The sequence below is a fragment of the Pagrus pagrus genome (genome assembly GCF_965226575.1).
Source record: "Pagrus pagrus genome assembly, chromosome: 1".
Lineage (NCBI taxonomy): Eukaryota > Metazoa > Chordata > Actinopteri > Spariformes > Sparidae > Pagrus > Pagrus pagrus.
In genome coordinates this window covers 20,522,382-20,549,516 of record NC_140185.1, presented here as the reverse complement: position 1 = coordinate 20,549,516, position 27,135 = coordinate 20,522,382, and the positions used below count along the sequence as shown (strand labels likewise).

At 42.6% G+C, this 27,135-nt stretch overlaps 2 protein-coding genes across 9 annotated transcripts; both read left to right on the top strand.

The window, feature by feature from the left end:
* The first annotated feature begins 371 nt into the window (after positions 1-371).
* On the top strand, positions 372-15,669 carry bdnf (brain-derived neurotrophic factor). 8 transcript variants are annotated; one of them, XM_084352719.1, is made up of 2 exons: positions 372-622; positions 14,618-15,669. In XM_084352719.1, exon 2 carries the CDS (start codon positions 14,639-14,641, stop codon positions 15,446-15,448), a length of 810 nt encoding a protein of 269 aa, XP_084208845.1. In that variant the 5' UTR covers positions 372-622; positions 14,618-14,638; the 3' UTR covers positions 15,449-15,669. The 8 variants fall into 8 exon arrangements, with proteins under 8 accessions (XP_084208845.1, XP_084208841.1, XP_084208839.1 ...); XM_084352715.1 differs by lacking the exon at positions 372-622 and adding an exon at positions 995-1,360; XM_084352713.1 differs by lacking the exon at positions 372-622 and adding an exon at positions 1,449-1,615.
* A 2,965-nt stretch (positions 15,670-18,634) lies between these two features.
* lin7c (lin-7 homolog C (C. elegans)) lies at positions 18,635-26,375 on the top strand. The gene is made up of 5 exons (XM_084365844.1): positions 18,635-18,817; positions 20,125-20,243; positions 20,359-20,430; positions 20,594-20,803; positions 21,828-26,375. The coding sequence occupies exons 1-5, from the start codon at positions 18,781-18,783 to the stop codon at positions 21,993-21,995; spliced, it is 606 nt and encodes a 201-aa protein (XP_084221970.1). The 5' UTR covers positions 18,635-18,780; the 3' UTR covers positions 21,996-26,375.
* Positions 26,376-27,135: the final 760 nt, after the last annotated feature.

Genomic DNA, 27,135 nt, shown 5'->3' with positions numbered 1-27,135 from the left:
CTCTTGATTCACGTTTTGAGTTACCCCAAACACTCTGACGAGCAGCTTCTCTTTTGTTGTTGTTGTTGTTATTGTTGTTTAGTGAGAGAAGTCCATGGATGTGTCAGATGAGTTGGTGCTATTGTCTCCTCGCAGACGCACGCCTACAGGTTCCAATAACGCGCCACCCATGCGGCGTGATTTCCATAAAACGGTGACAAAAAGAAGTAATTTATACCACGAGAATGACACTTTTCTGACAAACACTCTCGAAAGTTTTTGGGCTCGCTGGCAAGGAGTCAGACAAACATCACCTATTACTCATGTTACTTCGTACATTTGGGGCTTCACTTGCAAACACAGCGCTTCGTCACTGCATAACAATCGATGGCTGAGTGTTGGCAGTGCAACTGATGGAATTTTACTGAAAACAGATTTCGCCTTTGAACTTCCAGATATTCCTGATATCGAAAAGTATCATACCTGGCTTTTTTATTTTCCCTCGCTCCTGGTCGCTGTCCCTCTCTGTGCCATTACGCCTCTGGAGGACGTGGATTTAAACTTTTTGGTTTCTGATTTCTCTCATACACCTGCCCGGGGGGGAAAACAGAAATAACGCAGCACTTTGACAGGATTTGACGATGTAAGTATTATCTGAGAGTGTTTGGTCCAGATGAGAAAACAAAAAAACAAAGCAGATGGAGGGGAGGGGGGGGGATCTTTTTGAGCAGCAACAAGTTCCTCAAGAACTTGACAGGCGGACGCAGGGGCGCTGTTAATGTGCTATTTGTTTAGTAAAAAAGCATCGTCCGCGTTACATGGATCTTTAAATGACCAGCTGTGCGTGCGCGTAATAGGCCTATGGCCCCTCGCCAAAGAGGGAGTCAGTGACAGTCTATAACACAAACACGTGAATGTGGATGTTTTATTTTTTTCATATAAGTTTGATGTCTCAGTCATTGTTGCCCGGTGCGGATTTAAAAGATGTGAGGCGGTGAGCGAGCGATCAGTCAGGAGGAACTAGTAGCCTATCCCCATAAACTTGGATTTGCCGTCGCTTATTTCAATCACGTAAGACCCCTAATGGCGTTGTCCGGGCGAGGGTGTTACGTATATCTGTACAAGCTTTTCTGACAAACCCACGGCTTGTTGATATTTGTCTTTACTGTAGAGCCACCAAGGTGTTGCCTAAGAGAGTTTAAGCACGCCGACATTGCAAAGGGTTATTAGATTCATAAGTCAGCGAAGTGGTGGGCGATCTACTGAGCACAGCAGAAGTTCTCATATGATGACTTCAAACAAGACACATTACCTACCAGCATCTGTTGGAGTGAGTGGATATTAAGACACTTCTATCTCCAGGACGGCGTAGGGGAAAATGGTAAGTAGGAATGGAAACACACAGCACATAAAGGATGATTACCAGTAAATAGTCGTGCTTGCTGTTTAGTGTGGCAGGCAGGCAGGCAGGCAGGCAGGCAGGCAACGCATTGCTGGAAGGGTTGGACTCAGTGGCTACTTGAGAAACTCTGTATCGAGACCCATGTCTGATGAGGCTGATGTTGACAAAAGGCTGTGTGAGAAAAGATTGTGTGGCATTTCTCGGCTCGGGATATGCCGGTACAGTGAGAGAGAGGTAAGGAAATATTACATTGTGTCTGCGCGCAATGATGTCGGCTGAGGACTGTCTTGTGTGCTGCCAGTGAGGGCTTAATATTTTATGCATGTATGTTCTTTTAGTGCGGGTGTCCGTGTTTCTTAACAAGAAGGGGGGCAGGAAAAAAAGCAACATGTGCCACTTTACCTGTGACACTTGCCTTAAAGCATGACATTAAGAACAATGGGGCTCAGTATCAGCGGTGCCAGTTGTAATTTGGCGTCAGTGTGGAGCCTCTCTCTTCTTTTTCTTTTTTTCTTCTTCTTTTTTCTGCTTCTTCTTCTTTGAGGCGACTGTAACACTGAATTTGAACCGGCGTTTGTGATATAGGTGCTGTTATCTGGAAGGAAATGTCCGACCAACATGTGATCAAATATTAACAGGACTGGTTTGGCAAGGGGGGAGGAAATACACGTGACAAGACGCGGGGAAGCAGCGGAGTAAAAAAAAGAAAAAAAAAAAAAAGAAGCAGCAGTTTAAAGTGGGCACTCAAACAAAAGTATATAGATATTTTCTTGGCCCCTCATAGTTCCCCCGGCTGTGTTATGCTTTCAGCACGTTGGACAGAGGCACCGGAGTCGTGCATGGACTAAAAAACGCCGAGTGGACGCCAACTCTCTTTCTCTCTTTCCCCAGCCCCCCCTTTGCCAAACCTGGGATTGTTTTTTCAACTTTTGGTAAGCTTATTCTGAGGGGAGCCTGTGGTCTGTACACGGAAAAATAAACGGGATTCTTTAAAAAAAAAAAAAAAAAAAAAAAAAAAAAAATCATCATCATCATCATAATAATACTGATAACAGGGGAAAAGACAGAGGAGAACAGAAAGAAAAGCGCCTGCCGTTACAAAAAAATAAGAGCCGGTGCTTTGGGATGCATTTGTGAAAGTTGAAATGTTAGGTCGTCTGCTCCTTTCGCACACCACCACATCATTCTCGGTACCTATAAGCCCCCCCACACTGCGTTAAACTTTGGGACATGCAAGTCTTGGTCGCGGAGATCTAACCACGCACATAGTGGTTGTCAGCCCTCGTAAAGGTAAGACCACAATCCATTGTTTTCATGTCACTCTTTTGTTCCTGTCGGCTTAATTCTGGCTTTTCTCAAATGAACTTCGGCTTTTTTTTATTTATTTATTTATTTATTTATTTTAAAACTACAGCATGCAGCCTTCGCCTTGGCAGTGTGTGGCTCATTGTGGGCATCAGTGACCGAAATAACTCCCGATATGAAATCCGATCCAGGTGAACCAACATCTCGTCTTTTTCTTTCTTCTTCTTCTTCTTCTTCTTCTACATGTGAACTTATATTCCTTAAAACACTGCTGCGTGCACCCTCGCATATGGACGCTTTGAGGCATGTGAGGCGTTTAAACATTGGGACTCGGTTTTTCTTTTCGTGCTTGGGGGATTTTATTTTGTGAATACAGAGCTGCTTTTTTTTTTTTTTTGCTTTTTTTTTTTGAAGCGTTTCTGGAGTTTCCGTACACCGCCTGCTGCAACACAATTTGCGTAATCGTTGCGTTGTGCCTAATCATGCTCCCAATATGGGACTTAAAGACGCTGCAGTGATCCTTCCAGCCTGCACGAACTGGAGTACTGATGCTGGTGCATGTCATAAAATTGTCTGGAAATGCATCTATCTATCTATCTGTCTATCTATCTATCTATCTGTCTATCTGTGCTTATTTCCCTTGTTTGGTCTGCTGCATTCATGTTTTGTCTTGATGTCAAACCCTCTGGATTTTGTTATCGACCAAAAATAGCCCTACTCTTTACCCCTCCACCCCCCTCCCTCCCTCCCTCCCTCCCTCCCTCCCTCCCCCCTCCGTCGCCCCCCCCTCCCGTCATCGCCATCAAATCACTTGTGTTTTTACTACGACCGCTCCACGGTTTCATTCATAAGGTGCTTTTCACTTCACCTGCTACCCTACCCCCCTCTTTTGTCCATACGCGGCTCTGTGTCGACCTGTCAAACGCCGGCAGCAGGCTGAATGATGTAAGAAAAAAAAAAAATCTTAAAAGGCAAAAAAGCAAAACAACAAAAAAAAAAAAAGAGGGAATGACAGATGAATTAATGTTTAATCGCTCCGGCTCGTGTGCCTCCCTTTACAGTACACACACATTGTTCTGTTATTCCTGTGTGAAATTACAATAAAGATGGGCGTGGTCAGAGCATCCACTGACAGATGTTATGGCTGAATGTGATGGAGAGATAAGATGCAATTGTTCGGGAGGCATCGATTTATTTCTTTCCCTTTCTTTCTCTTTCATTTTTTGTTGTTTCAGAATTAAGGCACGCGTAAAAAAAACAAACAAAAGCCGTCACGTGGGGGCTGTTAAGATTTAAGATTGAAAGATGATCGTCACACAACAAAACCGCCCTGGGATTTTATTTCTCTGCTCTCCTGAAGGACTTGTAGCCCTAAAAAAGAAAATTCGTTTCGCACCGATGCAGAAGCGGTGGATATCGTCTATTTCCTCTCTCCCTCTCTCCCTCTCTGTCTCTCTCTCTCTACAGCTCTCACTCCCTCTCTTTCCTCCTCTGGTCAAAGATTTAAGATTTCTGATCCAAGACGAAGCAATCGCATGGCACACACACACAAAAAATAAAAAAATAAAAACTGCAAGAGGAGAGAAAAGCCCCAACGCCCACTTGGCAGTGCTTGTTTTTTTGTTTTTTTCTTGATCAAGACTCCTCTTTGCAGGCACCGTTTGCAGATTAATACTCCAAAACGAAATGTATCCTGTCAATTCCCGATTGCATTTGAATTATCTGACTTCTCCGCTCGCGTTTTCGCTCATTTTTGCTCAGAAATGCGACGCGCGCCGGTCGGTTTCTGCACATCATCGCCTGTCAGCGCTCGTTTTCTGTGACAGTGAAACCCAAACAGGTCTTATTATTATTATCAGGCTGTCCGACATTCACACACACACAAAAAAAACAAAATAAACAAAACGCTCCTTTAATAAAGAGCTGCGTCGCAACGATTATAGCCACGTTTCGGGCTCATCGGCGCCACAGAACGGTTTAATGCACAATTTGTGATCATTTCATAATTAATCCAACGAAACGACACGCGCTTTAGTTGATGTAACATCGGGGAAATTGTGATACTTTAAGGAAACACTTGGCATTTTATTCCCAGATGCCTCCAGAGAGTTGGGACTCTTTTATTGCAGCATCCTTTCCGGTTGCACGCTGCTTGTAAATATAATCTTTTCCTTTTGCAGAATGCCTATTTTCTGGCCATGTAGCAGTATTTTTTTTATTATTATTATTATTATCATCATTATTATTATTTTCTACTGAGACGTGGGATTATGGTGTGGGCGTGGGCGTGTTGGGTGGAGGAGGAGGGATGAGCGGAGGCGGGTTAGGAGGGGTCTGTGGGGTGGCACGACACACTTTGTATGTATGAAGGTTTTTTTATAGCACTTTTCTGCAATGTACGTCAGCGGATCAGTCCATAAATGGGGCTGCGTGTGTTTGTGTGCGGGCGTGCGCCTGCGTGCGCTCGCAGCCGTGTGCGTGCGTCTCCGCGTGTGTTATCTTTACCGAGAATCTCCCCTCTCTCTCTCTCTCTCTCTCTCTCTCTCTCTCTCTCTGCACTCTCAGCTCTGCAGAGTTGGGGTGGGCGTCAATAACAAACCTGATGGTAGGTTTCATTGCAAAAAAAAAATATATCAGATGAAATTCTCTCTGTAGGCCTGTTTATTTAACGAATACATGAACAAACGCGCTGTGCAGAAATAAGGATTAATATCACGTTGCGTGTGTGTGTGTGTGTGTGTGTGTGTGTGCGGCTGTGAATGTTGGCCTTTGTGTGTCGCTTCTTTTTTTTCTTTCCCCCCGATCAATTCCTGCACTTTGAGGGCTAAACGGATTTGGGCGAAATCTGGTTTCCAATTAAGGACGCTCAATTTTTTTCTCTTTAATATAAATAAGCGCCGTGTCTCTCCCTGAATAAAGCCCGATGTCGGACTTTCCGCCACGTTTCTCATTCATGAAATGTCCCAACTTTCCTGCTCGTCCACGCTGACGCTGTGGTATAGATTATAAATAGGCTGTTGATTATTTTTGGGCGAACGGTGGCAGGAATCCGGACTCGGTGCTGGGCGGGCGTCACGATATATTTAGAGCGAAAATTAATCATCTTAATCATTATGGAAATGTAGGCTACATCGCCCGCCGCCACCGTCTCTGCTTGCTGCTGATGCTGCCGCTGCTTTAGTCACCACCACCACCACCACCATCATCTTCATCATCAACACCTTCATCCAATTAACAGGCTTGCTGAAACAAGTTCTGGCAGGAGGCAAAGCCATGCACCTTATTCGGAACCTTTAATTATCAGCTATTCGTCACAGTGGCACGATTTTTAACAGCGACGGAGCCCACGATCAGATATCATCAACGCACAGAGGATGCTCTGGCTGTAAAGACATCTTATATGTCGGACCACTGCGGGACTACAAGGATTCATGCGTGTGTGTGTGTGGAAATGTTCGATCCTTTTAAGTGTGTCTCTCAGCGTGTGAACATGCAGCACATCAGTGGATCCATGAAGCAACTTCCCGAAATAATATAAACACATTTTGTAGACTGAGACAAACTGAGCTGGGGGGGGGGAATGTAATTTCTGTCCCTGATTTGTTAAAAAAAGATGCATCTGCAGCTGGTGGCAGCGTCAGGATGTGTCATATCAAACCGAGCAGGAGGCAAATTCAAGCCACTGATTCAGTTACCTCGTTTGTGAAGCGTATGAAAAATGTTGGACCAAGTATTTCAGCATTTCCGAGTAATTTAGTGGCATGATTAGTGTGTTTTCCTTCAGCAGTGAACCATGCAAAGGTTATTGATGCTGTGGTGATATTGGATTGGGGTGGGGGGGAGGAAGAGGGAGAGGGAGGAGGGGGAGGAGGAGGAGGAGGAGGGGGGAGGCATAAGCCAAGAGAAGAGACAGACAGACAGAGACAGAGAGAGGCTTAATAGGCTATAGAGTGATTTGCAGCCACTATAGAAATAATGTATCAGCCTGTGTGAGGGTGTGGAGGGAGAGGAGTGGTATGTGCAGCTTAAAGGACTGCTCCTCTGTGTCTGCCTGATGATTACAATAAAGGTTATTGTCATCACAGGAGGGATGACATTAACTCCTCGCTCCAGCATGCGATTATAAAAAGGGCCCTCCGCACTCAGTTTACCTGTTTACCAGTCTGGAGTTTTCTCCAGCGCGCCCCTCGTCTCGTTTGACGTCATCTCAAACCTCATACGAAAGCGTTTTCTCAGCTGACGTGTTTCCTTCTCCTCCAAGGAGGAGGAGGAATGCAATTTCGCTTTGATCAGAATACCCTCGTCGCCTTCCTTTATCCCCGGCGAAAATGACATTTCACAAAATGTCATTTGGTCCGCGTTACGCGGGTTCCTCTCCCCGCACAAGGAGGCATAATTCGACTTGTTAAGTGAAGCTTTCAGGCGGTGCGGACCTGCCAGCAATCGTGCTGCATTTGGCGAGAGAAGCCTTGAAAGGTTACACAAGTGTGTCGTGTTGTCAGCTCCTGGCCGTTGTTTCTTCTGGTTTTGTGCTGCGCAAACGGGCGAAAAAGGTTGTGATCGGAGGACCGACCGTTCGGCCGTGACGTGGTGATTTAAACCTGTCGAAGTTTGCTAAAAGGTCTCGCCCCGACACCTCGGATAGTTTAAAGTCATTGTTGCTGGAAATGTTAAACGTGAAGACATCTTACACCTGATGAAAGGGCGCTTTAGCAGTTTTCAGAAAGACAGGCTGCCGCTGTCATGCCTCTGCTTGACCCTCAGTCGGATGAGTCAAACACTGCTCATGACTCCTTTTTGCTCCCAGTCATCAGACATTTTGTTCAGTTCATTCAGAAATCCAGCCCTTAAAGCTCCTGATACGCCACCCTCAGTTGTGTTGCGCTTGCAGAAACGAGAGAGAGAGAGACCATGTTGTTGTTTTTGCTCCTCTAATGAGATGCCAAGTGATTTATATATGAATTACTTGTTTGGAACAGCCCCCTTGTGCAGTGTGCATTTTTTCTATCCTCTTTGGAGTCATGTCGCTCAGTGATTGCTGATGCAACTCTTTGTCATCCAGAGTTTGCCCTCACCTCCTGTGAGCCTTTGGGGAGGGCTATATCTATCTTGGCATGTCCCTGGGTGTGTTGGAGGTGGGAGTGACTCATTAAGCAGGTGTGAGCATCCACTCCCATACTGCTGCATGCCAAACAAGAGCTTTCCAGCTCATAAGCTCGTGCAGGGAAGAATCATGATAGCAATAGAGCAAACACATCACAATAAATCTTTGCACTGGACCGGGGCCAAGTCGCAAGGATAATGAGCTGCTATTTCCCCATTATGCTCACTCTTGTATTCATCAGAGGTGGAGTTCTCCAAACGTTCATCACCCATTGAAAGGTCTCGGCTCCACTGACATTTTTATTTGAATCCCGCTTTATAAAAGGGAGTGAATCGCTCCCAGTTTGGTTCCACGATGAGGGGAAACGGAGCATCGGGACGCAGGGCGGCTCGGTTCTCCCGGTGAGCTCTGTGTGTGCAATTTAAACGCGTTTGTTTAGCTGACATTTGGTAATAATAACCTGTGAAAGCTGGTTACTACACTGCGGAGCACTTGCAGGGGAGTCATCCATCTGTTGTGGAGATGGCTCACTTTAAAAAAAGCAAGGAGAAGCAGAATTGTTTCCAATAAGTTCACATGTTTGTTAGCCTCCAGTGGCCACCCCAACACTCAGGGAAATGATACCCATCCTCTGAGCTGATGTATAAAAGAAATGACTCAAAAAAAAAGAGAAAAAAAGAAAAATCACACATTTCACAAAGCAGAGGACTGTGAGAGTCTTCTCGGGCTATATTGAGGATGTAGAAAATAGATTTAGGAGGACTCATGCTGCCTAAAAATGGATTCAGTGGTGAAAAAATACACACTTTTGACACAAATCCCCCCCTAGCCTCCTCGCTATCTGCAGACCAGAACAGGAAATGCTTATTTTTAATACTCTGAATATCTAATTTTACACAAATAGGCCATCTCTAAATGGCACGCGGTGGATCACGACTTGGTGGAGACGCGCTGTTACGCAAAACCTTCAAAAAACAAAAAAGAAAGAAAGAAAGAAAGAAAGAGGAAAAATACGCCACCTCTTTTGGTCTCTGAGCAAGATACGGAAGAGGAGAGGCTTGTGCTTTATATATATATATAAATATTAATATACACACACACACACACACACACACACAGCCAGACATTATGGTGTGTGGATGCGAGCTGCACGGTATGCGGACAAACAACAGCAGATAATGCACACTGAAAGCGCATTAATAGTTCCGCCTCGGGGCTGCTTAAACAGGAGTTTGGTGGCGAGCAGCCAGCCAGCGGCAGGTCACATGTTGCAGCGTCATTGTGTAGTAAAGTTACTGTAGTTGCAAAGAGGCTCCTCATTTCGGCTCCAGAGGTCTCTCATCCCGTGCTGCTGCTGCTGCTGCTGCTGCTGCCGCTGCCGCTGCGGCGTTTCCAGCATGCGACAACTTCACTTTCAGACGATCTCCACAGGAGCCGTGCAGCCATGGGAGTGCATTACCTCATCCATGCAATTTCCACCATCAATAATTTAATCTATTTGCTCCAAAGCTGAAGAGATATCCCCGAGAAGCTGTTTTTTTTTTTTTTGGCCGGGAGAGTGTACAGAGAGGGAAAATATCGCTTAAGTAGAATTACTCAGGGAAGTTGTCCCAAACATCCCAGATGACACTGCTGTCCTGTTGAATGGTCTGTTTTACGACTGGGCAGTAAAAGGTATGTCACGTTTTGTTTTTGTTTTATGTTTGTTTGTTTCTTATAAGTTGTTTTAAAGCACTTTAGCAGTTTGTGCTTTAAAACAACTTGGGGAGAGGGAGAGGGGGGGGGTCAGATGTGTGTGTGGTGTTTGGGGGGTGGAGGTGGAGGTGGAGGGGAGGGGGGGGTGTCTAAAAGTAGTCCGGTTATCCTGCGAACAGACAGCGCCGCGGCCCGAGAGAGGGGATATGTGTAACCTTATCCTCCCGTTCATTAATAAAAAACGGAGTTATTATGTTGATTGGGTTTCCAGTGGAGAGCACGAGCTCGGCAGATGTAATCTCGCGAAGAAGAAGAAGAAGAAGAAGAAGAAGCAGAAGAAGAAGAAGCTGTTGTTTGGTTATCAGTGCATCCTGAGAGCGATGTGGCTCCTTATTAGTGTTTTTCAAAGTGGAAACACTTCCAGAGGAACCAGCCACGTCTGAGCTCCGTGTTCACGAATAGCTCAATAAACCGCCTGTTCGGGGCTGTGTGTGGTCTGCATTTGCGCATATGAGCTTCTCAACTGTGATCAGAAACAAAAAAAACACCTCCAGACAGTTTTTGTTTTGTTGCTACGAAAGAGGGGGGGAAAAAAACTTTGATGAACTCATTAAGACTTTATAGGAAACCCGAGACCTAAACGCCCAGCCACGCCGGCCAACACACACTGTTGGGTCTACTTCTTCTTCTTCTTCTTCTTCTTCTTCTTCTTGGTGTGCTCGCACTGAATAACTTCACATTACCGCGCAGAATGAACGCGGATTAAAATAAAGTCCCATTTATGGCGCGGTGGAAAAGCTCGGCTCGCTTGTGACAGCTTCCCTGTGAAATACTGTCCAAGAAGTGATCCGCGGATCACAGCAGCAGCTCACAGGGGCTCGTTAGATGACGGTTTCATGATGAGTTAGAGGGGCACTTTCCAAAAAATGCAAATTAGGGCCACATTTCTGGTCAGAGCTGTGACTAAATACCATCTCAGTGAACTTTTATGGCCTGTTTGCAAACAATTACGCACAACCATAACAGCTTGTGCGTCCTGGAAAAAAACATGTTTTTTTTCTATCTATCTATCTATCTATCTGTCTATCTATCTATCTATCTATCTGAGAGATGGCAGGAAGGTGGAGGGAGGGAGAAAAGAGAAGGAGCTCTCTTTATTTCACGGTCTCACCCGCCATCTAGTGTTCACTGCGGAGAACTGCAGCGCTGTTAATGTGGTGCTATAATGTCTGTTGGTGTTATTTTACTGGTGAGGTTTTAGAGATGCTGATTCATGGGTTAACATGGATCATGGGATTTAATAACTGGAAACCAAAGTTCTGAGCACCTTAAACTAGACTCCTGCGCGTTTAAGGAGCTCTAAATCTGCCATTTCTGTTTTTTTCCACACTGTGTATGTTGTATTCTTTCAATTGTCCATTGATGCACGCAGCGTGGGAGGGAGGCGACGTCTCGTTTGGATAGCACAGATCACTCAGCAGCTATTTGAATGCCGGGCTTTCTGTGGCAGCGGCCGGGGTTGGCCTGGAGGCCAGGTATAATCCCTCAGTGATGCTCATCTATTACTAAACGTGCCCTGAAACTGTGTCAGATTGAAAACAGATCTCAAGGAAGCGAGCTTCCACATGTGTCAGCCATTACTGCAGACAAGTCTAATTGGCGTTTTTTTTAAGTGCTGCATTGTGGCACACAAGAGGGGGTCCTCCTCAGGTTGGAAATTTTGATATCACGCGCTGCAGGTTTTTCTCCTCCTTTCTCCGTGTGCTTCTTGTCGAACGTGACAAAACATGTTGCTAGGTAAATAAGCTCAGACCCACACGGTTCTTGAGGAATTGAACAAAGATGGATGCCCACAAGGGAGCAGTGGTGGCGGCAGAGAATAGGTTTTTTTTTTTTTTTTTACATTTCTATTCAAATGTGGCGGGCACGTTTCCCTCTTTCATCTCTCCTGTTTGATGTTTATTTTCTCCTGTAACGGTTCCTAAGATATCACGGTGGAGATGAAGCCATAAAGTGTGCTGACATGTAATAACAGTAGCCGTGCTAGTCCTTTCATGCTTTAGAGGAAACTTTTCAGCATCTGTCAAAGGAGGCATTTATCACTTTAATCCCCACCTGGCACGCAGAATAAATGCGAGGGTAAGTTACATATCCCTGCCCATACAGGCGTGCTCTCAAAGCAGATGAACAGGTGGTCATCTGGAGACAGAGACCACACACTCACCTGCTCCCATTGTTCTGGCCGTTTCACGCTCGGGGGTTGTGTTGTCGTGAATAAAGGCGTGTTTGAGCGACGGTTATTGCAGGTTTTCATCTCCCTCCACTCCAGTCAGAAAGAGCTGTCATACTCGGACGGCCGTGACACAGCTGGATTGGTGGGATGTACCTGGGTTTTGTGTGTTCGACCACTTCTGTGTGTGACATGTTCACCCTCAGCTCTCACGAAGCTGGTCCACGGGCTCCCAAAAAAAGAGTACATCTTATTCCAAACATTCCTCCATATAGCACTTCCTCCCTTGCTTTATTATTCATGCTTGTGGTGTTAACTCGCGAGCCGCCTTTTTCATTAACTGCGAAACCCAGCAGTGCACATAAAATGTTCCTTCCCTGGATGTATAAAACAAGAGCAAACCAATCAGTTGTCACATTTAGCCTCTAGTAGATATAAGCCAGAGATCCTCCGCCAGTCCCAGAGCAATTAAATGATTCATTGGCTTTATCGCATTTTAACAGGATGTTGATTGAGAGCATAAGCCATATTGATTGTCCTGATGGAAACAGGAAATCACAGAGATAGAAATAAAATCATTTGTTGTTCCCGGTGTGAGGATACCCGGGGGAACGGCATGCAATTGCACACCGTTGAGTGGCATTACCCCCAGCAACCTCCTCCCCTCCATTCTCTCCCCTATGGAGACCTGGAAGAGACGTCATCTGTGGTTGTTATGCTGCGAAATGACGCTGGCACTCTCTCCACCCCCTGCTACTGCAATATTACCCCTGTGGTCTGTTACGGAAGATGCAGCACTCTTCGTCTGCACCATTTCCAGCATGAAGTTTGACGCCTAACAGTAATCAGCCCTCTGCCTTCATTTCCTTCATGTGGAAGTGGAACCACTTGAGCGCGCTGCTGATAATAATATCAGCCTAAATGCATCCTACACATAAAGCTCGTGACTGGCCTCAATCCCGTAAAAACCTACATGATTTTCTGTGCTGGGAAGCCTCACGGAGAACTGGAAGCAAAACCTTAACGATACTGAGGGGTTATTAAGCTCCATTCTGCATGTTAAAACAGGCTGTTATTAGCAATATTTAATGGAAAATGGCTAATTAGCTCCTTATTCCTGGCTTTGTCCTCATTGTTGTTTTAATTGGTGAGAGGAAAAATCCCCCCCCCCCCCCCCCCTCCATATCCCCCTGCAAACACATACAAGCCAGCCCCTCCCCATGCCCTCCCTCTAACACACACACTCGCACACTCTGGAGGAGCAACGTCACTGAGCTCGGGGAATGAGTGGCTCATTAAGAAGAAGGATGTGATATTCTGAATAGAGACTGTGAGACTCCCAGCACGTCTATTTTTAGATGAGATATCTCCATGGCAGTCACCGCGGTGTTGGTTAATTGCAGCCGCGGCCCCAGATACCAATTAAGAATGAAACAAATGCTTTTAAGGTGGGGTCTCGCTCCTCCCCACTGCAAGGATCCTCGTGTCCGTCCTGAGTGGAGGCAGCGGCGTGTTTGCGCGCCGTGTTTTCCCTTATCAAGCCGGGACATGCAGAGTGCAGGCAAAGCCTCGGTCAGGCTATTTTTAAATGAGCCCCTGTGGAAGGCTAGATCTAGATTTTCTTTTCATTATGGTTGCTTTCATATGTCGGGATGTTGGATGTCAACCAATGCATTGATTTGCTTGTGAGCTCCTCAAAGGTAAGGGATGCATACGCGCTCACGGATGTATATGTGTACACCTGACTCGTTTCTTTCCCCCCACCCTGCCCGTGCTTTGCTTATCCTGTGACTTGCTCTCCAGATTGGTGCTGTGCAGTGCAGGGAGGATGACACATCTTTCTGTCATTCGGCTTCCTCATGACATCCTGTTAGTTCATCCCGCAAGCGCTGTCGCCGTCCACCTGCCGAAAACAAACAGGGTCCCTCAACCAGCTCCCGATTCCAGTTCATGAATGCGAGGCTTAGCATCAGACCGGTCTTACGGCACGGACCAGTTTTTGAAATAACAATAATAATACTGCAGCCGCAGTGTTTGTCAGAGCTGACACAACATTTCCCACACAGTCAGTCATCAGCGGTGGCTTTGTTCTGAGGTAATGTCGTAGGAAAAAGATAATACATGAGCTCTTCAAACACACAAAACAAACAAAACCATGTCCTTATGTAAACAGACACACAGCCTTTCTAAATTATGCCACTTCTCAGTTGACCCTCACATGGCTGGATCCCCAAATGCATCCACAAAATCTAACAACTACCTGCCCTGATAAACATGAAATTGAAGAGTATGACAAACCGGTTCGTCCTTTATAAAGTTTAAAAAATCGGGGAGGGTATGAGCTCTCAACAGTGACGACAGCGCAATGACTCAGTCGGCGAGGGATGATAACGGCTTTGATCGTTATAAAACTACACACATCCTCGCACGCTCTAGAAATAAACCGAACAGTTAACACGCCGGGACAAAAAAAAAAAAAAGCTCATTAATAATAGCAAGCCTGTAAGGATGTAGTGACATCTATTTGTGTAATCTTATCTTTTGTAATAAGCGATCCCTCTGATGCTCGGCACAGCTCTTGTGCGTCGCTGCCAACGAACAAAAACCGAAGCCAGACCTCACATAGGAGCAGAATGATTAGAGTTTGCAAACAATTTGAAAACACTGATGACACGGCGCCAAATATCAAAAACATTTTTGTGATTATTCCAAAGCTACTGGCTCCCTTTTTGGCTCGCAAAGAAAGAGCGGAGGGTGTGAATAAGAGGGAAGGCTTACATGGTGCATTATGGATCAAGAATAAGCTAACTTCATTGAAAATGCTCTTTGACTAACCGGCTTGTTCTCTCTCTCTCTCTCCCCCCTCCTCCCCTCTTGTTTTCTGTCTCTCTCCCCCCTTCAGTTCCACCAGGTTAGAAGAGTGATGACCATCCTGTTCCTTACTATGGTTATTTCATACTTCAGTTGCATGAGAGCTGCGCCCCTGAGAGACGCCCCGGGCATGCGGGGCCATCGGACGGAAGGCTACTTGGGCGCCGCTGCGACGGCCGCACGAGGCCATGGGACTCCACAGAGTGGTGGTGGGCCAGGCCAGCGCGGGGAACTGCCCTCACTCACAGACACGTTTGAGCAGGTGATAGAGGAGCTGCTGGAGGTGGAGGGAGAGGCGGCACAGCTGGGACAGGGGGCTGATAAGAGCCAGGGAGGTGGGGGCCCATCCTCTGTGGTCACCACAGAGACCAAGGATGTCGACCTGTACGACTCGCGGGTGATGATCAGCAACCAAGTGCCTTTGGAGCCGCCGTTGCTCTTTCTTCTGGAGGAATACAAAAACTATCTGGATGCCGCTAATATGTCCATGAGGGTGCGGCGACACTCCGATCCCTCGCGGCGCGGAGAGCTCAGTGTGTGTGACAGTATTAGCCAGTGGGTGACAGCTGTGGATAAAAAGACGGCAATAGACATGTCTGGGCAGACAGTTACCGTCATGGAAAAGGTCCCTGTCCCCAATGGCCAACTGAAGCAATACTTTTATGAGACCAAATGCAACCCCATGGGGTACACAAAGGAGGGCTGCAGAGGAATAGACAAGCGGCATTATAATTCCCAATGCAGGACAACCCAGTCCTACGTGCGAGCGCTTACCATGGATAGCAAAAAGAAGATCGGCTGGCGGTTTATAAGGATAGACACTTCATGTGTATGCACATTGACCATTAAAAGAGGGAGATAGTGTATAAAATGTATAGATTTTATTGAAGAGTTTAAAAAAGAGAATAAAGAGAAAATATCTATTTGTATATATACATAACAGGGTAAATTATTCCGTCAAATGAAAATTTTATGGACTGCATGTAAAAAAAGATGAAGTTTATACAGTAAAAGTGATACTACAGTCTATTTATTGAACATATTCATGACCTTGTAAACAATTAAAAAAAATCTGATCAGTCATTTGCGCCCAGTTTAAATTACTATATCACATTCCTCAAGACATTGTGATTTGTTTACGTTGCCAAGAATTAGAAAATGAAGGAAAAAAAAAAAAAAGAAAACAGGCAAGGAACGAGAGAGGACAGATCCATCTTCAAAAGCTTGCATGCTGCTTCAATTGTGAATCGAGAAATTCTCCACTTACAAAAAAGGATATGATGCTGACCAAAAAAACATCCCGTTTACATATTCAGCAGAAAACAACTTTCCTCTCAAGTAATTTATCTGTTTACTGTTCTAAACTTCTCAAGGTAATGTTGGAAATACATACTATGTCAAGGTGCTGTTGTCAAAGCTTTGCTGTTTATTTTTTTATCCCCACCAGAGGACAAGATATATATATTAAAAAAAAAAATCTATATATATATATATATATATAAAATTTATTCATTGACATGTTTCTGGGTTAATATTATTCATTTTGTATGTTGTGAAGTTGTTTGCAATATTAAACTGAAATATTTGAAGAAATAAAAATGACTATAGGCAACTGAAAAACCAAAATCAATGTCGATAAAGTTTTAACAGTGCATTTCCAGGCAGGATAAACTTTATTATACAGGCAGGCAGGGAGGAAGGCGGGTACACACACACACACACACACACACACACACACACACACACACACACACACACACACACATGCATATGCACAAACATTGCCAAAAAATCAAATAATGAACAACCAGGATCGACAGCAGTGAATGCAGTTAGTTAAACTTGTCAGGCTGCAAGAAGATGATCCATTTTCAGTTGCAGCAGATGGGTGATACATGGTGACAGTGTTACGGGTGGAGAGGAGGCATATTCGTCAGATTTTGGTGTGATCTAAACCACTTCCTTGCATTACTGGAACACAAACCTGCTGTCCGTCCTTCGATACTTTGGCATTTCTACACAGATCTTCACAGATTCACTCCAGCGTCACGCGTGATATTTCACAATAAAAGCGCCTACACATACAAAAGTAGACTAGCACAAGTAGGCTGTGGTCGTACATGAAGCATGCCTGAGTTTGACAGTGATGGATTCACCCACCCACACGTTTGTGTACATTAAAAATATACACACAACTTTTTCTTTTTAGTACACTGTAATCCCACCTTTAAATCTTTCACTTCTTCAAGCAGTCGCACATTCACTGTCATCAGAAGGAAGTTTTGGTGTCAACATTCCCTCCAGCAGACTTTAACTCAGTGCATTACACAGTGACAACACCTTGCTTGCCAAGTTTAGATGCCACAGTTTAAGGTCGTAGTAGGATCACAATAAAACATGTTCACGTTTTCATCTTAACATCATGGAACATTTGCAAATTTACCCATAATATAACATCTTTGAGAAAGAGAAGACACTTGCAGATATAAACCTTCATCGGAAGCGTCACTGATATCTCATATTTGTTCTACGCGTGATCCCAACCACCTCATTTTACTTCCTCGTCATCAACCTGAAGGTAAGTGTGACTTCAGAAGACAACCGGATGTGCCATTTTGAGATCTGGGGGGGACAAAACCAACAAATTGCTGAAAAGAGAAATCACATGAACAGAGGAAAGATGTTCCACTTTCTTCTCTACTCTTCAGAGGAGGCTGATGAAGATGCTGTAAGTTATTTTTCTTATACGGAAGAACAAATAGAGAGTCTTTAAGCCGCCGTCTGAGAGAGATGACAAGCAAACAAGAGGCAGCAAGGTTTCTTTTAAGAATTCAAGTTATTTCAGAATTCAGTCGTCCTATTATCCTATATGGGAAGAGAAGCAGTTGCTCTTTAAAGAAAATCCACCTTAAGAAAGAAGTGGTATGATACAGTAAAGTGTGTTCAACGTGTCTGAGCACTAACACATCCTCAGCACTTAGGACAATGAATCAAACCCTCTCTGATGGATTTGAGAGAAGGTATTCTGTGCTGCTCTATTTATCATGAGTGGAAGCTTCAGGCTATTTTTGTTTAACAAAGCACAAGTAATAGAAATCCACCAATCATTCAGTAATGCACAAAGTGGCTATGAAATCACCAGTTGTCTTCGAGCCAGGTTGATGTTTGCAGTAAAGGCCAGCCTACATTATCTTTTGTGATCATAAATCATGCATGCAAGCAGGTCTTACAGTACTGTAGGATTTCTATGAGTAAGATCTGTGGCTGAAGCTCGAAGACAAAAAGAAGAGGGGGGGGGATCAACAATTTTACACAATGAATCGTAGGAAAAAAGGACAAAATATGCTGCTTTGGGTCTTAAATTCAAGCCTGTTTTGCCTCTGGTCACGCCTCATTTTCGTGACGTCACAGCAGGTGTATTACATCAGCTGTCAGAGGCAGACGCTTTGTGTTTCATCACCAACTGGGGTGTGGTCAGAAATGAATCATGCTTGAAAGTTTCAGCCCGCAGAGAGCAGTGCAGCAGCAGTTTTCTGCAGACTTGTCTACTGGAGCCTCAACACGTGCTGCAGTTCACCAGTAGAGGGCAGCAGAGAGAGAGATCCTCCCCGAGTGTCAGCGAAGAAGTCAAAGAAGCTTCTGGCTGGTCCCTGGCTAGTTAAAGGTCCATGGTCCCTGGTCAGCAGCACACACGACGTTATTTGTATATGTGTAACAATCCCTTGAGCTATGAGCATCCATGAATGCGATCAGTGCAGCTGTTTAATGAATGAGACAGTAACTCACAGATGTGTGCTGATTCTGCTCGTTAAGTTATAATATGAGAATGGGAACATACATTACAGCGGGCACGTTTCAACAAAATACCTGATAACTTATGGGTTACTTGGAAATGTAGGATATATTAAGATTTAAAACACTGAATAGTTAGAGAAGAGGCCTTCACTGTTGCCCCACGATCATCCATTAACAACGGATTACAACACGCTCGGTGGTCGGTGGTTCTCCGCTTTACGAGGATCACGTGAACGCACTATGACACTGGCAGCTAGCCTAGCCGGCTAACTTGGCTAATCTGATTTATCGTCTCGGTTAAGCGCACGTAACGCTAGCCCCGGATTATCAAATTTAGTTTTCCATATCTAGCGTTTAACGCAGTTTCTATCTGACATTTAATAGCCGCTCATTTCAGGAATGGCATCGCTTGGGGAGCCTGTTCGGCTGGAAAGAGGTAAAGTTTATTGGCTAGCTAGGGTTAGCTTAGAAATATTTGTTGTGATACCAGGGAGACATTAACCTAGCTCAGCTAGCGTGAGCCAAACAGAGCTGCTGGTTATTTTTGACAGCATACTTTCTTGTCTAGCGGGCTAATATTGCATAAATGATATTTTGCGGATACCTAATGTTTACGGCTTTGACCCTTTGTCTTTATCCGTGGCACAGAGCTGAATTAACGATAGTTTTTACGTCTACATTGTTTTACTTTGGGCACAAGCTAACTAGCTAATATTACTAACAACACCCAGTGATGGGTAAATCCAGCTTGTTTGTCAAATGTTCACCGTATGTTTGCATCAAAAATGGAGGCTTCATTCACTTTGTAATACCGGCTTCATCACCCTTAGCACCAATGATGATACAGAGGAGATATTTGTTGACTACTTTAATTCGGGCTTTGCTTTCCTTTTAACAAGATGCTTAGCTCCTGCTGTGACTGCTAATACACAGTGGATATTACATAAGACCCATCTATGTAATGTTAATATGGGCAAGTAAATATAAACGAAACATTCTCTTCGCTATTGAGTTTACAGAAATGTTGAATGCCATTTAAAATCAGCTATAAGCAGCAATTAGCACAGATTAGCAGGACAGTGAGCCCTCCATGTAAGACTGGAATCAACTCAAAATGCAAAAACTGGAGGAAAATGGCTCACAATAGTTTTTACCATTTCCCACCAATTTCACTTGGTTATGTATTTTTGACATAACAGATAATGGTGGTGACAAAGGCAATTACACATAAAACATGAAGCTAATGATATGTTAACATTGAAATGTACTTTGTGAAGGTGAAGTATACGATTCAACACTATATCTTGCTCTGAAGTGTGCGATGGTGAAAGTTACCCCACTGATTTAGGTAGCTTCATATTTCTTTATGTTATGGGAGATAAACAGTGCAGTGAGCCAAGACAAGCATACCCACAGGGACAAAGTATTTATAATCAGAACAAGTCGAGGTAAATTAAATCTCAGACTAATAAATGTTAAATGGCAGAAATTCGATTACAATTTTAACAATTAGTTTGTCACTTAGACCTGTATTTAGTGGTAACACTAAGCATTTGTTAAGCTTATTCATAGATTCTTGATATCTAGTTCCAGATCGGCACCGATCGAGTACCGTCTTTCAAACAGAGAACAGTCATTGCTTATGTGAATGCTTCCAGTTGCAGCCATCAATAAAAATCTTGGTGATGTGTTTGTTCTGGTCGACAGATATTAATCTTGGTGATGTTTTGTTCTGGTTGACAGATATTAATCGTGCTGTTGAACTGCTTGATAAACTCCAGAGGACGGGGGAGGTGCCTCCGCAGAAGCTGCAGGCGCTGCAGAGGGTCTTACAGAGCGAGTTCTGTAACGCCGTCAGAGAAGTGAGACACTGTTCTTCTTAAAACACTTAAATGTGATATGGTGTTCGTACACTTTTCTGTTGTGTTTGATTATTTTGTAGTCATGACCAACTATTGTCTAACGATGTCTCTTCAGGTTTATGAACATGTCTATGAAACAGTGGACATCAACAGCAGTCCTGAGGTCAGGGCCAACGCCACAGCTAAGGTAGACCTCAAAGACCATCTAATACACAAGTATTTGACTTGTGCACATTTTTTTCTTTTCTCCGTTTTGGACCATTTGTTTTCTTGAAGTTGCTCTAGTTAAACACTTCACATTGCCTGTTAAATGCAGTAAATTCAATGTATTTGCACCACTTTATTTATAGGCTACTGTAGCAGCTTTTGCAGCGAGTGAGGGACACTCACATCCCCGCGTCGTGGAACTGCCCAAGACGGAAGAAGGTCTGGGTTTCAATATAATGGGTGGAAAGGAGCAAAACTCGCCGATATACATCTCACGGATCATCCCAGGAGGCATTGCTGATCGACACGGAGGCCTGAAGAGAGGCGACCAGCTCCTCTCTGTTAATGGAGTGGTACGTTCAATTTGCAGAATCTGTAAAACACTCTCCAGTCTGGTGGCGTGTATATATTTTGCTGTAAATGTATGCATTTCCATACAAAGCATAAAACCAGAGCTGGTCTTTATGTAAACTTAGCTTCATTAACCACCAGGTGATAAAATAAGTGCTTAAGGAAATAGGCCAGATAAACAATTTAAAACATCTCACGTTCACTTCTCATCAAGTCAGTTTTATTTATATAGCGAAATATTACAAATTTGAATCCTGTCATTCTGTTGTGTAGACAACACTCCAGATTTTCAAACAGTTCAAACTGAACAAATCAGGATTCAGAAGAACGACATCTTAAACGTACCTTGTGTTGTTTTTGTCCTCGATTTGTCAGAGAGAACACTCAAGCATGTAGAGAGCACATTCTTTGGTTTTAAGCTATTCCTTTAATAGTTGGTTGTTTTAGGATTGTCAACAAATAAATAAAGCAAAGCTAAGATAGAAGACGACTGCTGCCATGCAAATATGGATCTAAATAATAGAAAGGAATATCCGAAATCTGAATCTGAAAATGTTTAACAAGGAAAGAAGTGCGTTCAACACATTTATTAGACCTCAGGGATACATTATGTACAATATGTTTTGGTCAGAGTGGGGAGAGAGTGTAAACATACATTGTCTACTCCACAGGGTACCTTTTAAAGCCTCGTCACCATAGCTACAACATTCAGCAGTTGCTTGTTGTGCTTGACTTGAAATTCCAGGATCAGCCAAAGACAATCATCCAATTGACTTTCTCATTAAGATTTCCAAATTACAATCTTTTTTTATGGTAATTTGAACCACACTGCCAAAGCTTATGTTATGTTTATTGAAATCTCTTTAAAATACAGAGCTCATTGTTCCTCTCAGAGTTACTACATACCTTGTGCTTAACAGTATATTTCTTTTTTGGTTTATAAACCTATAAAAACGGTAGATTTAACAACAGTTGTAATTCCTTTTCGTGATAAAATCTTACAGTACGTTTCTTTGTTTTCCCCAGAGCGTGGAAGGTGAGCACCATGAGAAGGCTGTGGAACTCCTCAAAGCAGCTCAGGGCACCGTGAAGCTGGTGGTGAGGTACACCCCCAAAGTCCTAGAGGAAATGGAGTCACGCTTTGAGAAAATGAGGTCGGCGAAGCGCCGGCAACAGAACAACTATCCCCAGTAGGATTTTTCCATGTTGATGCCCAGCTCCCATATCTCTCCTCCCCGAGCCTTCTGGCCATTTATTCTGGTCTCTTTCTTATCTCCCTGCCCCCCCCTTCCCAGAAAAAGCATAACAAACACACTACAAGTTTAGCTTTAGTTCCTGCTCACACGTACTGTATATTGTGCTTCTTCCCTTTTCTGTAGCATTTTTATTATCTGCCATTGTTAGACTGGAGACAACAACTCTAGATGAACACTAGAATGATCATGATTGTCAGTGTAGGTGGTCACTCACACGTGTGCATTATTTTTGAATTGACAATTTGAATGCAAAGCTATTGAGACCAACTACACAATCCCTTAGACTGGAAAGGTAGTGTTTTTAATTGTTTTATCACAGCCCACTACCAAGTGCCTCAGGGCAACATGTTTATCTTATGTACTGTGTTCACCGTTCTTCTTCTCTCTTTTTTTAATAGTTTAAAGTCACGTCCTGGTAATTAAATGCTTGTGGCAGGAATTGCATCATGTTTTGCATCTATTGTTTTCATTTGATTTGATATAAATACATGCAAAACATATGTGAAACCCTTTAATTGTGCAAGCGTAAAGAAGACGCAGTTTTTATTTATATGTCAGAGTAATGAAGCTTTGGACGAGTTAATGACATTTTGAATCTATCAAAAAGAAAGCTGTATGTTTGATTATAAGGGAAACCACTGAACGGATACTTCAAAACAAAAGTGATGGATTATCTTAAAGGTTTTTCTGGGCTTACCCTTTGAGTTTTTTAACTCCATACCACACTATTAAAAGCTCAGCAGGTACAGTGAGTGATGTAATGGGGTCTCAGTAACTCTGATCTGAACTCAATTCCTGCCACCACAGAGACTCACATTTTTACTTTTATCCAAGTAATAAATCAGAAGCGTATCCCTACATGACGCGAGATGAAATCTGTTCAACCTCTGATTAATTTTGTCTTGTTAAATAGAAACTTTCTTCATGTCATGTTTTTCCTTTGCTAGATAAAATACTGATAAATAATGATGAAAAGTCAGTTACTTAACATTTGTCTTTGATCTTTGCATAAAACTGCCTGTTAGCATTGTTTGCATCATTCAGTGAAAATTCAAAATGAAGAAAAATAAGATATTCGCAATATGAAGCAATCTGATGAAAGTAAACAATCTCTTTAAGTCACAATAAGGCCTGATGTGAGCTGTCATCATTGATTTGATGAATGAACGGGCAGATGTTGATATCACACTTGCTGTTTATGGCTTCTACATATTCATCATTTAGAGGATTGTGCTTTAAATCTGTTGTATTGGCATATTGTTTTTATTTTACAGTGAATGAAACATTTCCTGATTTAAACTTTCTATTTATCCTGGTAATCACTGATAGGACTAAAGATAAAAGTTGACACTGGCTCGCTTGGATAAAATAACTATTTACTTTTATGATCGGTGTACTTCAAACACAAGAGTACACCCATATGTTCAATAATTTATCAGAGCGATTACTTTACACTTTCAGGCCTCTGTTCATACCGATTTCTTTGCGTACCTCAACATGTTTCTTTTATCATCACCAACACTTGTCTTTGTACATCATATACTGTAATATACAAACTGCACATCATGTTAAAATAATAATGATAATGGCACACATTTTATTACTCAATACTGCCAAACAGTCTTTGTTTGTTCTGATACGGGAGGTCAACAGGCTGATGTCAAAACAGTGTCAATAACCTCCAATATAATGTATATCTAGGCTCTCTTGCTGCGTTTACATATACAACACATATAAACACAGTTTTTATAGTTTTAAAATGTTTGCAGAATGCATGTTTAGCTATCACACTGATATTCCTCGTATCATGAGAAAACTTCTTACTTAAAAATCTGACAAGCCCAAATCCTGCCCTTATGCCTAGATGCAACATGTCAATCAAACTTATCTTTAGATCACTCTACTATTATATACATAAAAAAACAAAAGTGAGCATTCGGAGACTTTTCTTGCTTTCCCTGCAAAGGCAAACCCTCATCATCCAGTCGTTCAGGGTGTGCAACAGCAAAATATCCCCAGACCAAATTTCATTTCAGAGACTTATTCACAAAACTCTTACGTTTCCAATGTATATAAAGCATCATGTTAACACACCTTCATCCAGTCTCAGGATCAACACCTCACATAATTGAGACAGGAAGGTAGTAACGGTGATTTTAGATTTAGATGTAGAAATGAGATTGTGGATAAAGTAACAGACATACGGCAGTGTGTAAAAGCAGGAAAACCATCAGTGTAGCCTCAGTCTCTTTCTTGATGATGTCATACTAGTCCTCAACTGTTTGAACCGCTCCCCACGAATGAACTCCTTGAATGCAGTGTAGTTTAATCCAGTGGAGTGCCACTGTGCAGGTGTTTGCAGTCATAGCTGTACAGTATTTGCGACATCTGAAATCGGCTCACTGATGGCATCTATTTTCTTTTGTAGCAGCTTTTGTGATGTAGTTACTGCAGTGCTTTTCTTTTTTGCTGTTTTATCCATCATCTCTTAACACACAATTAGGTTAATTAATGACAACTGCCTATGACGTCAATTGCTCCACTCAATTGTAGATAGCTTTGAATTCTTTGAGTTGTTTTAGGCTTTCAAAAATATGTATTGTTTTCTCCAAAATATGCTTGGGCTTAAACATTTGTCCTTTAAAAAACACAACTTAGCATTTCTAATTGCACTGAAAATCATCACCGAGTGCTAAACATGCAACTATCACTGCAAGGTTGGGGAGAGATTGGATCAGCTGGTGATGATTTTTTTTTTAATATACACCTATGGAGCTAAAATTGCAGTTTGCTAAAGTAACATTAAGAGCTAAAACAGAAAATTCCCTTTGGTATCTTAGTGTTTTTTACTGTCACAGTCTCTGAGTGTGTCCATTATTACCCTCCACATCATTTCAAAGTCTGCTGTTCCTTTAAATTTGAACTTTACTTGTGGCTTCACGCAAGTCACCAGAAGGTGTCACTAACTTTTATTGAATTGTGTTACTTTAATATTCCTTGAAATAGTGCAAGATAAATTGTGATACATGAAGAGCACATTGCCCAGTTGTGTGGCTGTGCTTACTGTAACCCTTCACTCCGAATGAAAAATGCTGAATTTTGGGACAACGTAATACAATGAAACACACATTACTGCAAAAACTGAATGCAAATCAATAATCTATGCAAGGTTATTTAAAAAACTTTGGAAATATCTTGTAATGGTGCAAAAAACAAAAAAGGCTGTAATTTTACTGCAGAATGTTATTGAAAATTACTTCTTAAAAATTGTACGGAGACTTGTCTAATGTAACATGACATGCTCAACAATTTAAGAAGCGCTGCACTCAGACACATTGGAGTTTCTGATCTTATGACACATTTACAATGTTATTATCTCATAAAAGTAGCTGCAGTGAAAACCTCCATGTGATATTAGCCTTGCTATTTAATTAATGATTGTCAGGATGCGTACAGAAGAATAGGCGTATGTGAAAGCGCGGTTAGCAATAGCTCACTCCTGAGGCTACTTTGAACATACTGTACTTTTGTTCGAGGCAGAGAATTTAGCAGAAGAGTCGGGGTGTATATAGAAGTTGAAAGGTTTTAATATAATGTATAGTTTGTCACTTAATTGTGTTTTAGCCAACACTAGCTCGCTAGATTCACAGCGTTCACACATGTATAGTAAATCAGGAAAAAATGTAATGAGACTTGGTATTGATATTGCACAGTCACACACTCTCCACTGAATGTCACTGACCATCGTCGAACTTAGTTGCACCATTTTGTGAAATACCCTTCAACTTTCTACCTGTTTTCCTTGTCTATATAATGGAATGGTCAATAGAGTATTTTTTATAATACTTTTCTTTTGATATTTTTCTCAATTTTTATAAGTGATTTTTCCTAAAAACAAATACCGGGAATGATTGGTACTTCCATTTTGACTGTGTACCAGGGCCATATCAGCGAAGCCTCTCCGAGAAGCAGCACTGATGTCGGACGGTTGCGGAGATCTCTCGTCTGTATGAACTTACAGACTTCAGAGATGAACTGTCCGATATCTTCCCTGCTTTTCTGAGATCTCAGCTGATTTTCTTTTCTTTCTAGTACCAAGACCAAACTTGCAACATTTGTGAAAACTTTGATAATGTTTTAAAATGTTTTAGTCAGTGCTTGTTTAGGATTATTACCTGTAGATTGTGTTGTGTTATTTTTGTGTTCCCTGGTTTCTTACCTAATTTACTGTGTTACATTGATGTGGAATGTAAAATGTTGTGATGTAGAACATAATGATAATTGGACTGGAGCTAAATAAACTAAATATAAATAATCACTTTTGAAGGTCTTCTTGAACATCTTTTACACTCAGCATCTATTTTAGTTTTAGGCAACACACGTAACATCAGGAACAACCACCAAAGAGACGTCCTGATCAAAGCGATTAGATGCCTCTTATCATTTAGTTCAGGTTTTGTTTCGAACTGTGAGACTTCTTTTAGTAGTCTTTTCTCATTACAATAAGTGTGCCTGACACAGACATGTGTGATCGATGTTTCATGTAAAGTAAGAGCACTTTTTGATGTTGAGAAACGTAAATTATTTGCTGTCGTACAGTGTTGGGGGAAAGAACTTAAAAAGGAACTTGAATTCTCATTTAAGGTGAGTTTGTTTTCTGACAAGCCTGACGTTCCTATAGACGCGCACAGCAGCAGCAGCAGCTGCGTCAATAGATGCTCTCCCTCCCTCTTCAAAAGCTCCTCTTTCACCATCTTGCCTTAATTGTATGTAAAGCAGGAAACTACTTCAGAGATGGAAATAGACAACTAGTGACTGAGAGATCCTAAGCAGCAGAAATTACATACTGTCCGTTTAAAATAGAGCACTCTCGAACTCACTATTTCATAGCCATAAACCATGCGTCATAAGTAAGTGGAAACATTCAGGAACAGCTACAGGGATGCATTGAGTGGTTTCCCCCCTTTGGAAGCCAAGGACAAGCATTTCTCCCATTAGATGCAAGTTTAAAAAAAGTTTTTCTTTTATATTGACCACGAACTGGAGAGAAAGATAGGATATAACTGAATTGTGGTAAC

What these genes read in the sequence shown, in the direction of transcription:
- lin7c (XM_084365844.1), top strand. Translation starts at nt 18,781, where the DNA reads ATGGCATCGCTTGGGGAGCCTGTTCGGCTGGAAAGAG. An exon ending in GCCTGTTCGGCTGGAAAGAG is followed by an intron (nt 18,818 to 20,124) that starts GTAAAGTTTATT and finishes TCTGGTTGACAG; the next exon opens with ATATTAATCGTGCTGTTGAA. An exon ending in GGGCCAACGCCACAGCTAAG is followed by an intron (nt 20,431 to 20,593) that starts GTAGACCTCAAA and finishes CTTTATTTATAG; the next exon opens with GCTACTGTAGCAGCTTTTGC.
- bdnf (XM_084352713.1), top strand. Translation starts at nt 1,523, where the DNA reads ATGTCTGATGAGGCTGATGTTGACAAAAGGCTGTGTGAGAAAAGATTG. An exon ending in GCCGGTACAGTGAGAGAGAG is followed by an intron (nt 1,616 to 14,617) that starts GTAAGGAAATAT and finishes TCCCCCCTTCAG; the next exon opens with TTCCACCAGGTTAGAAGAGT.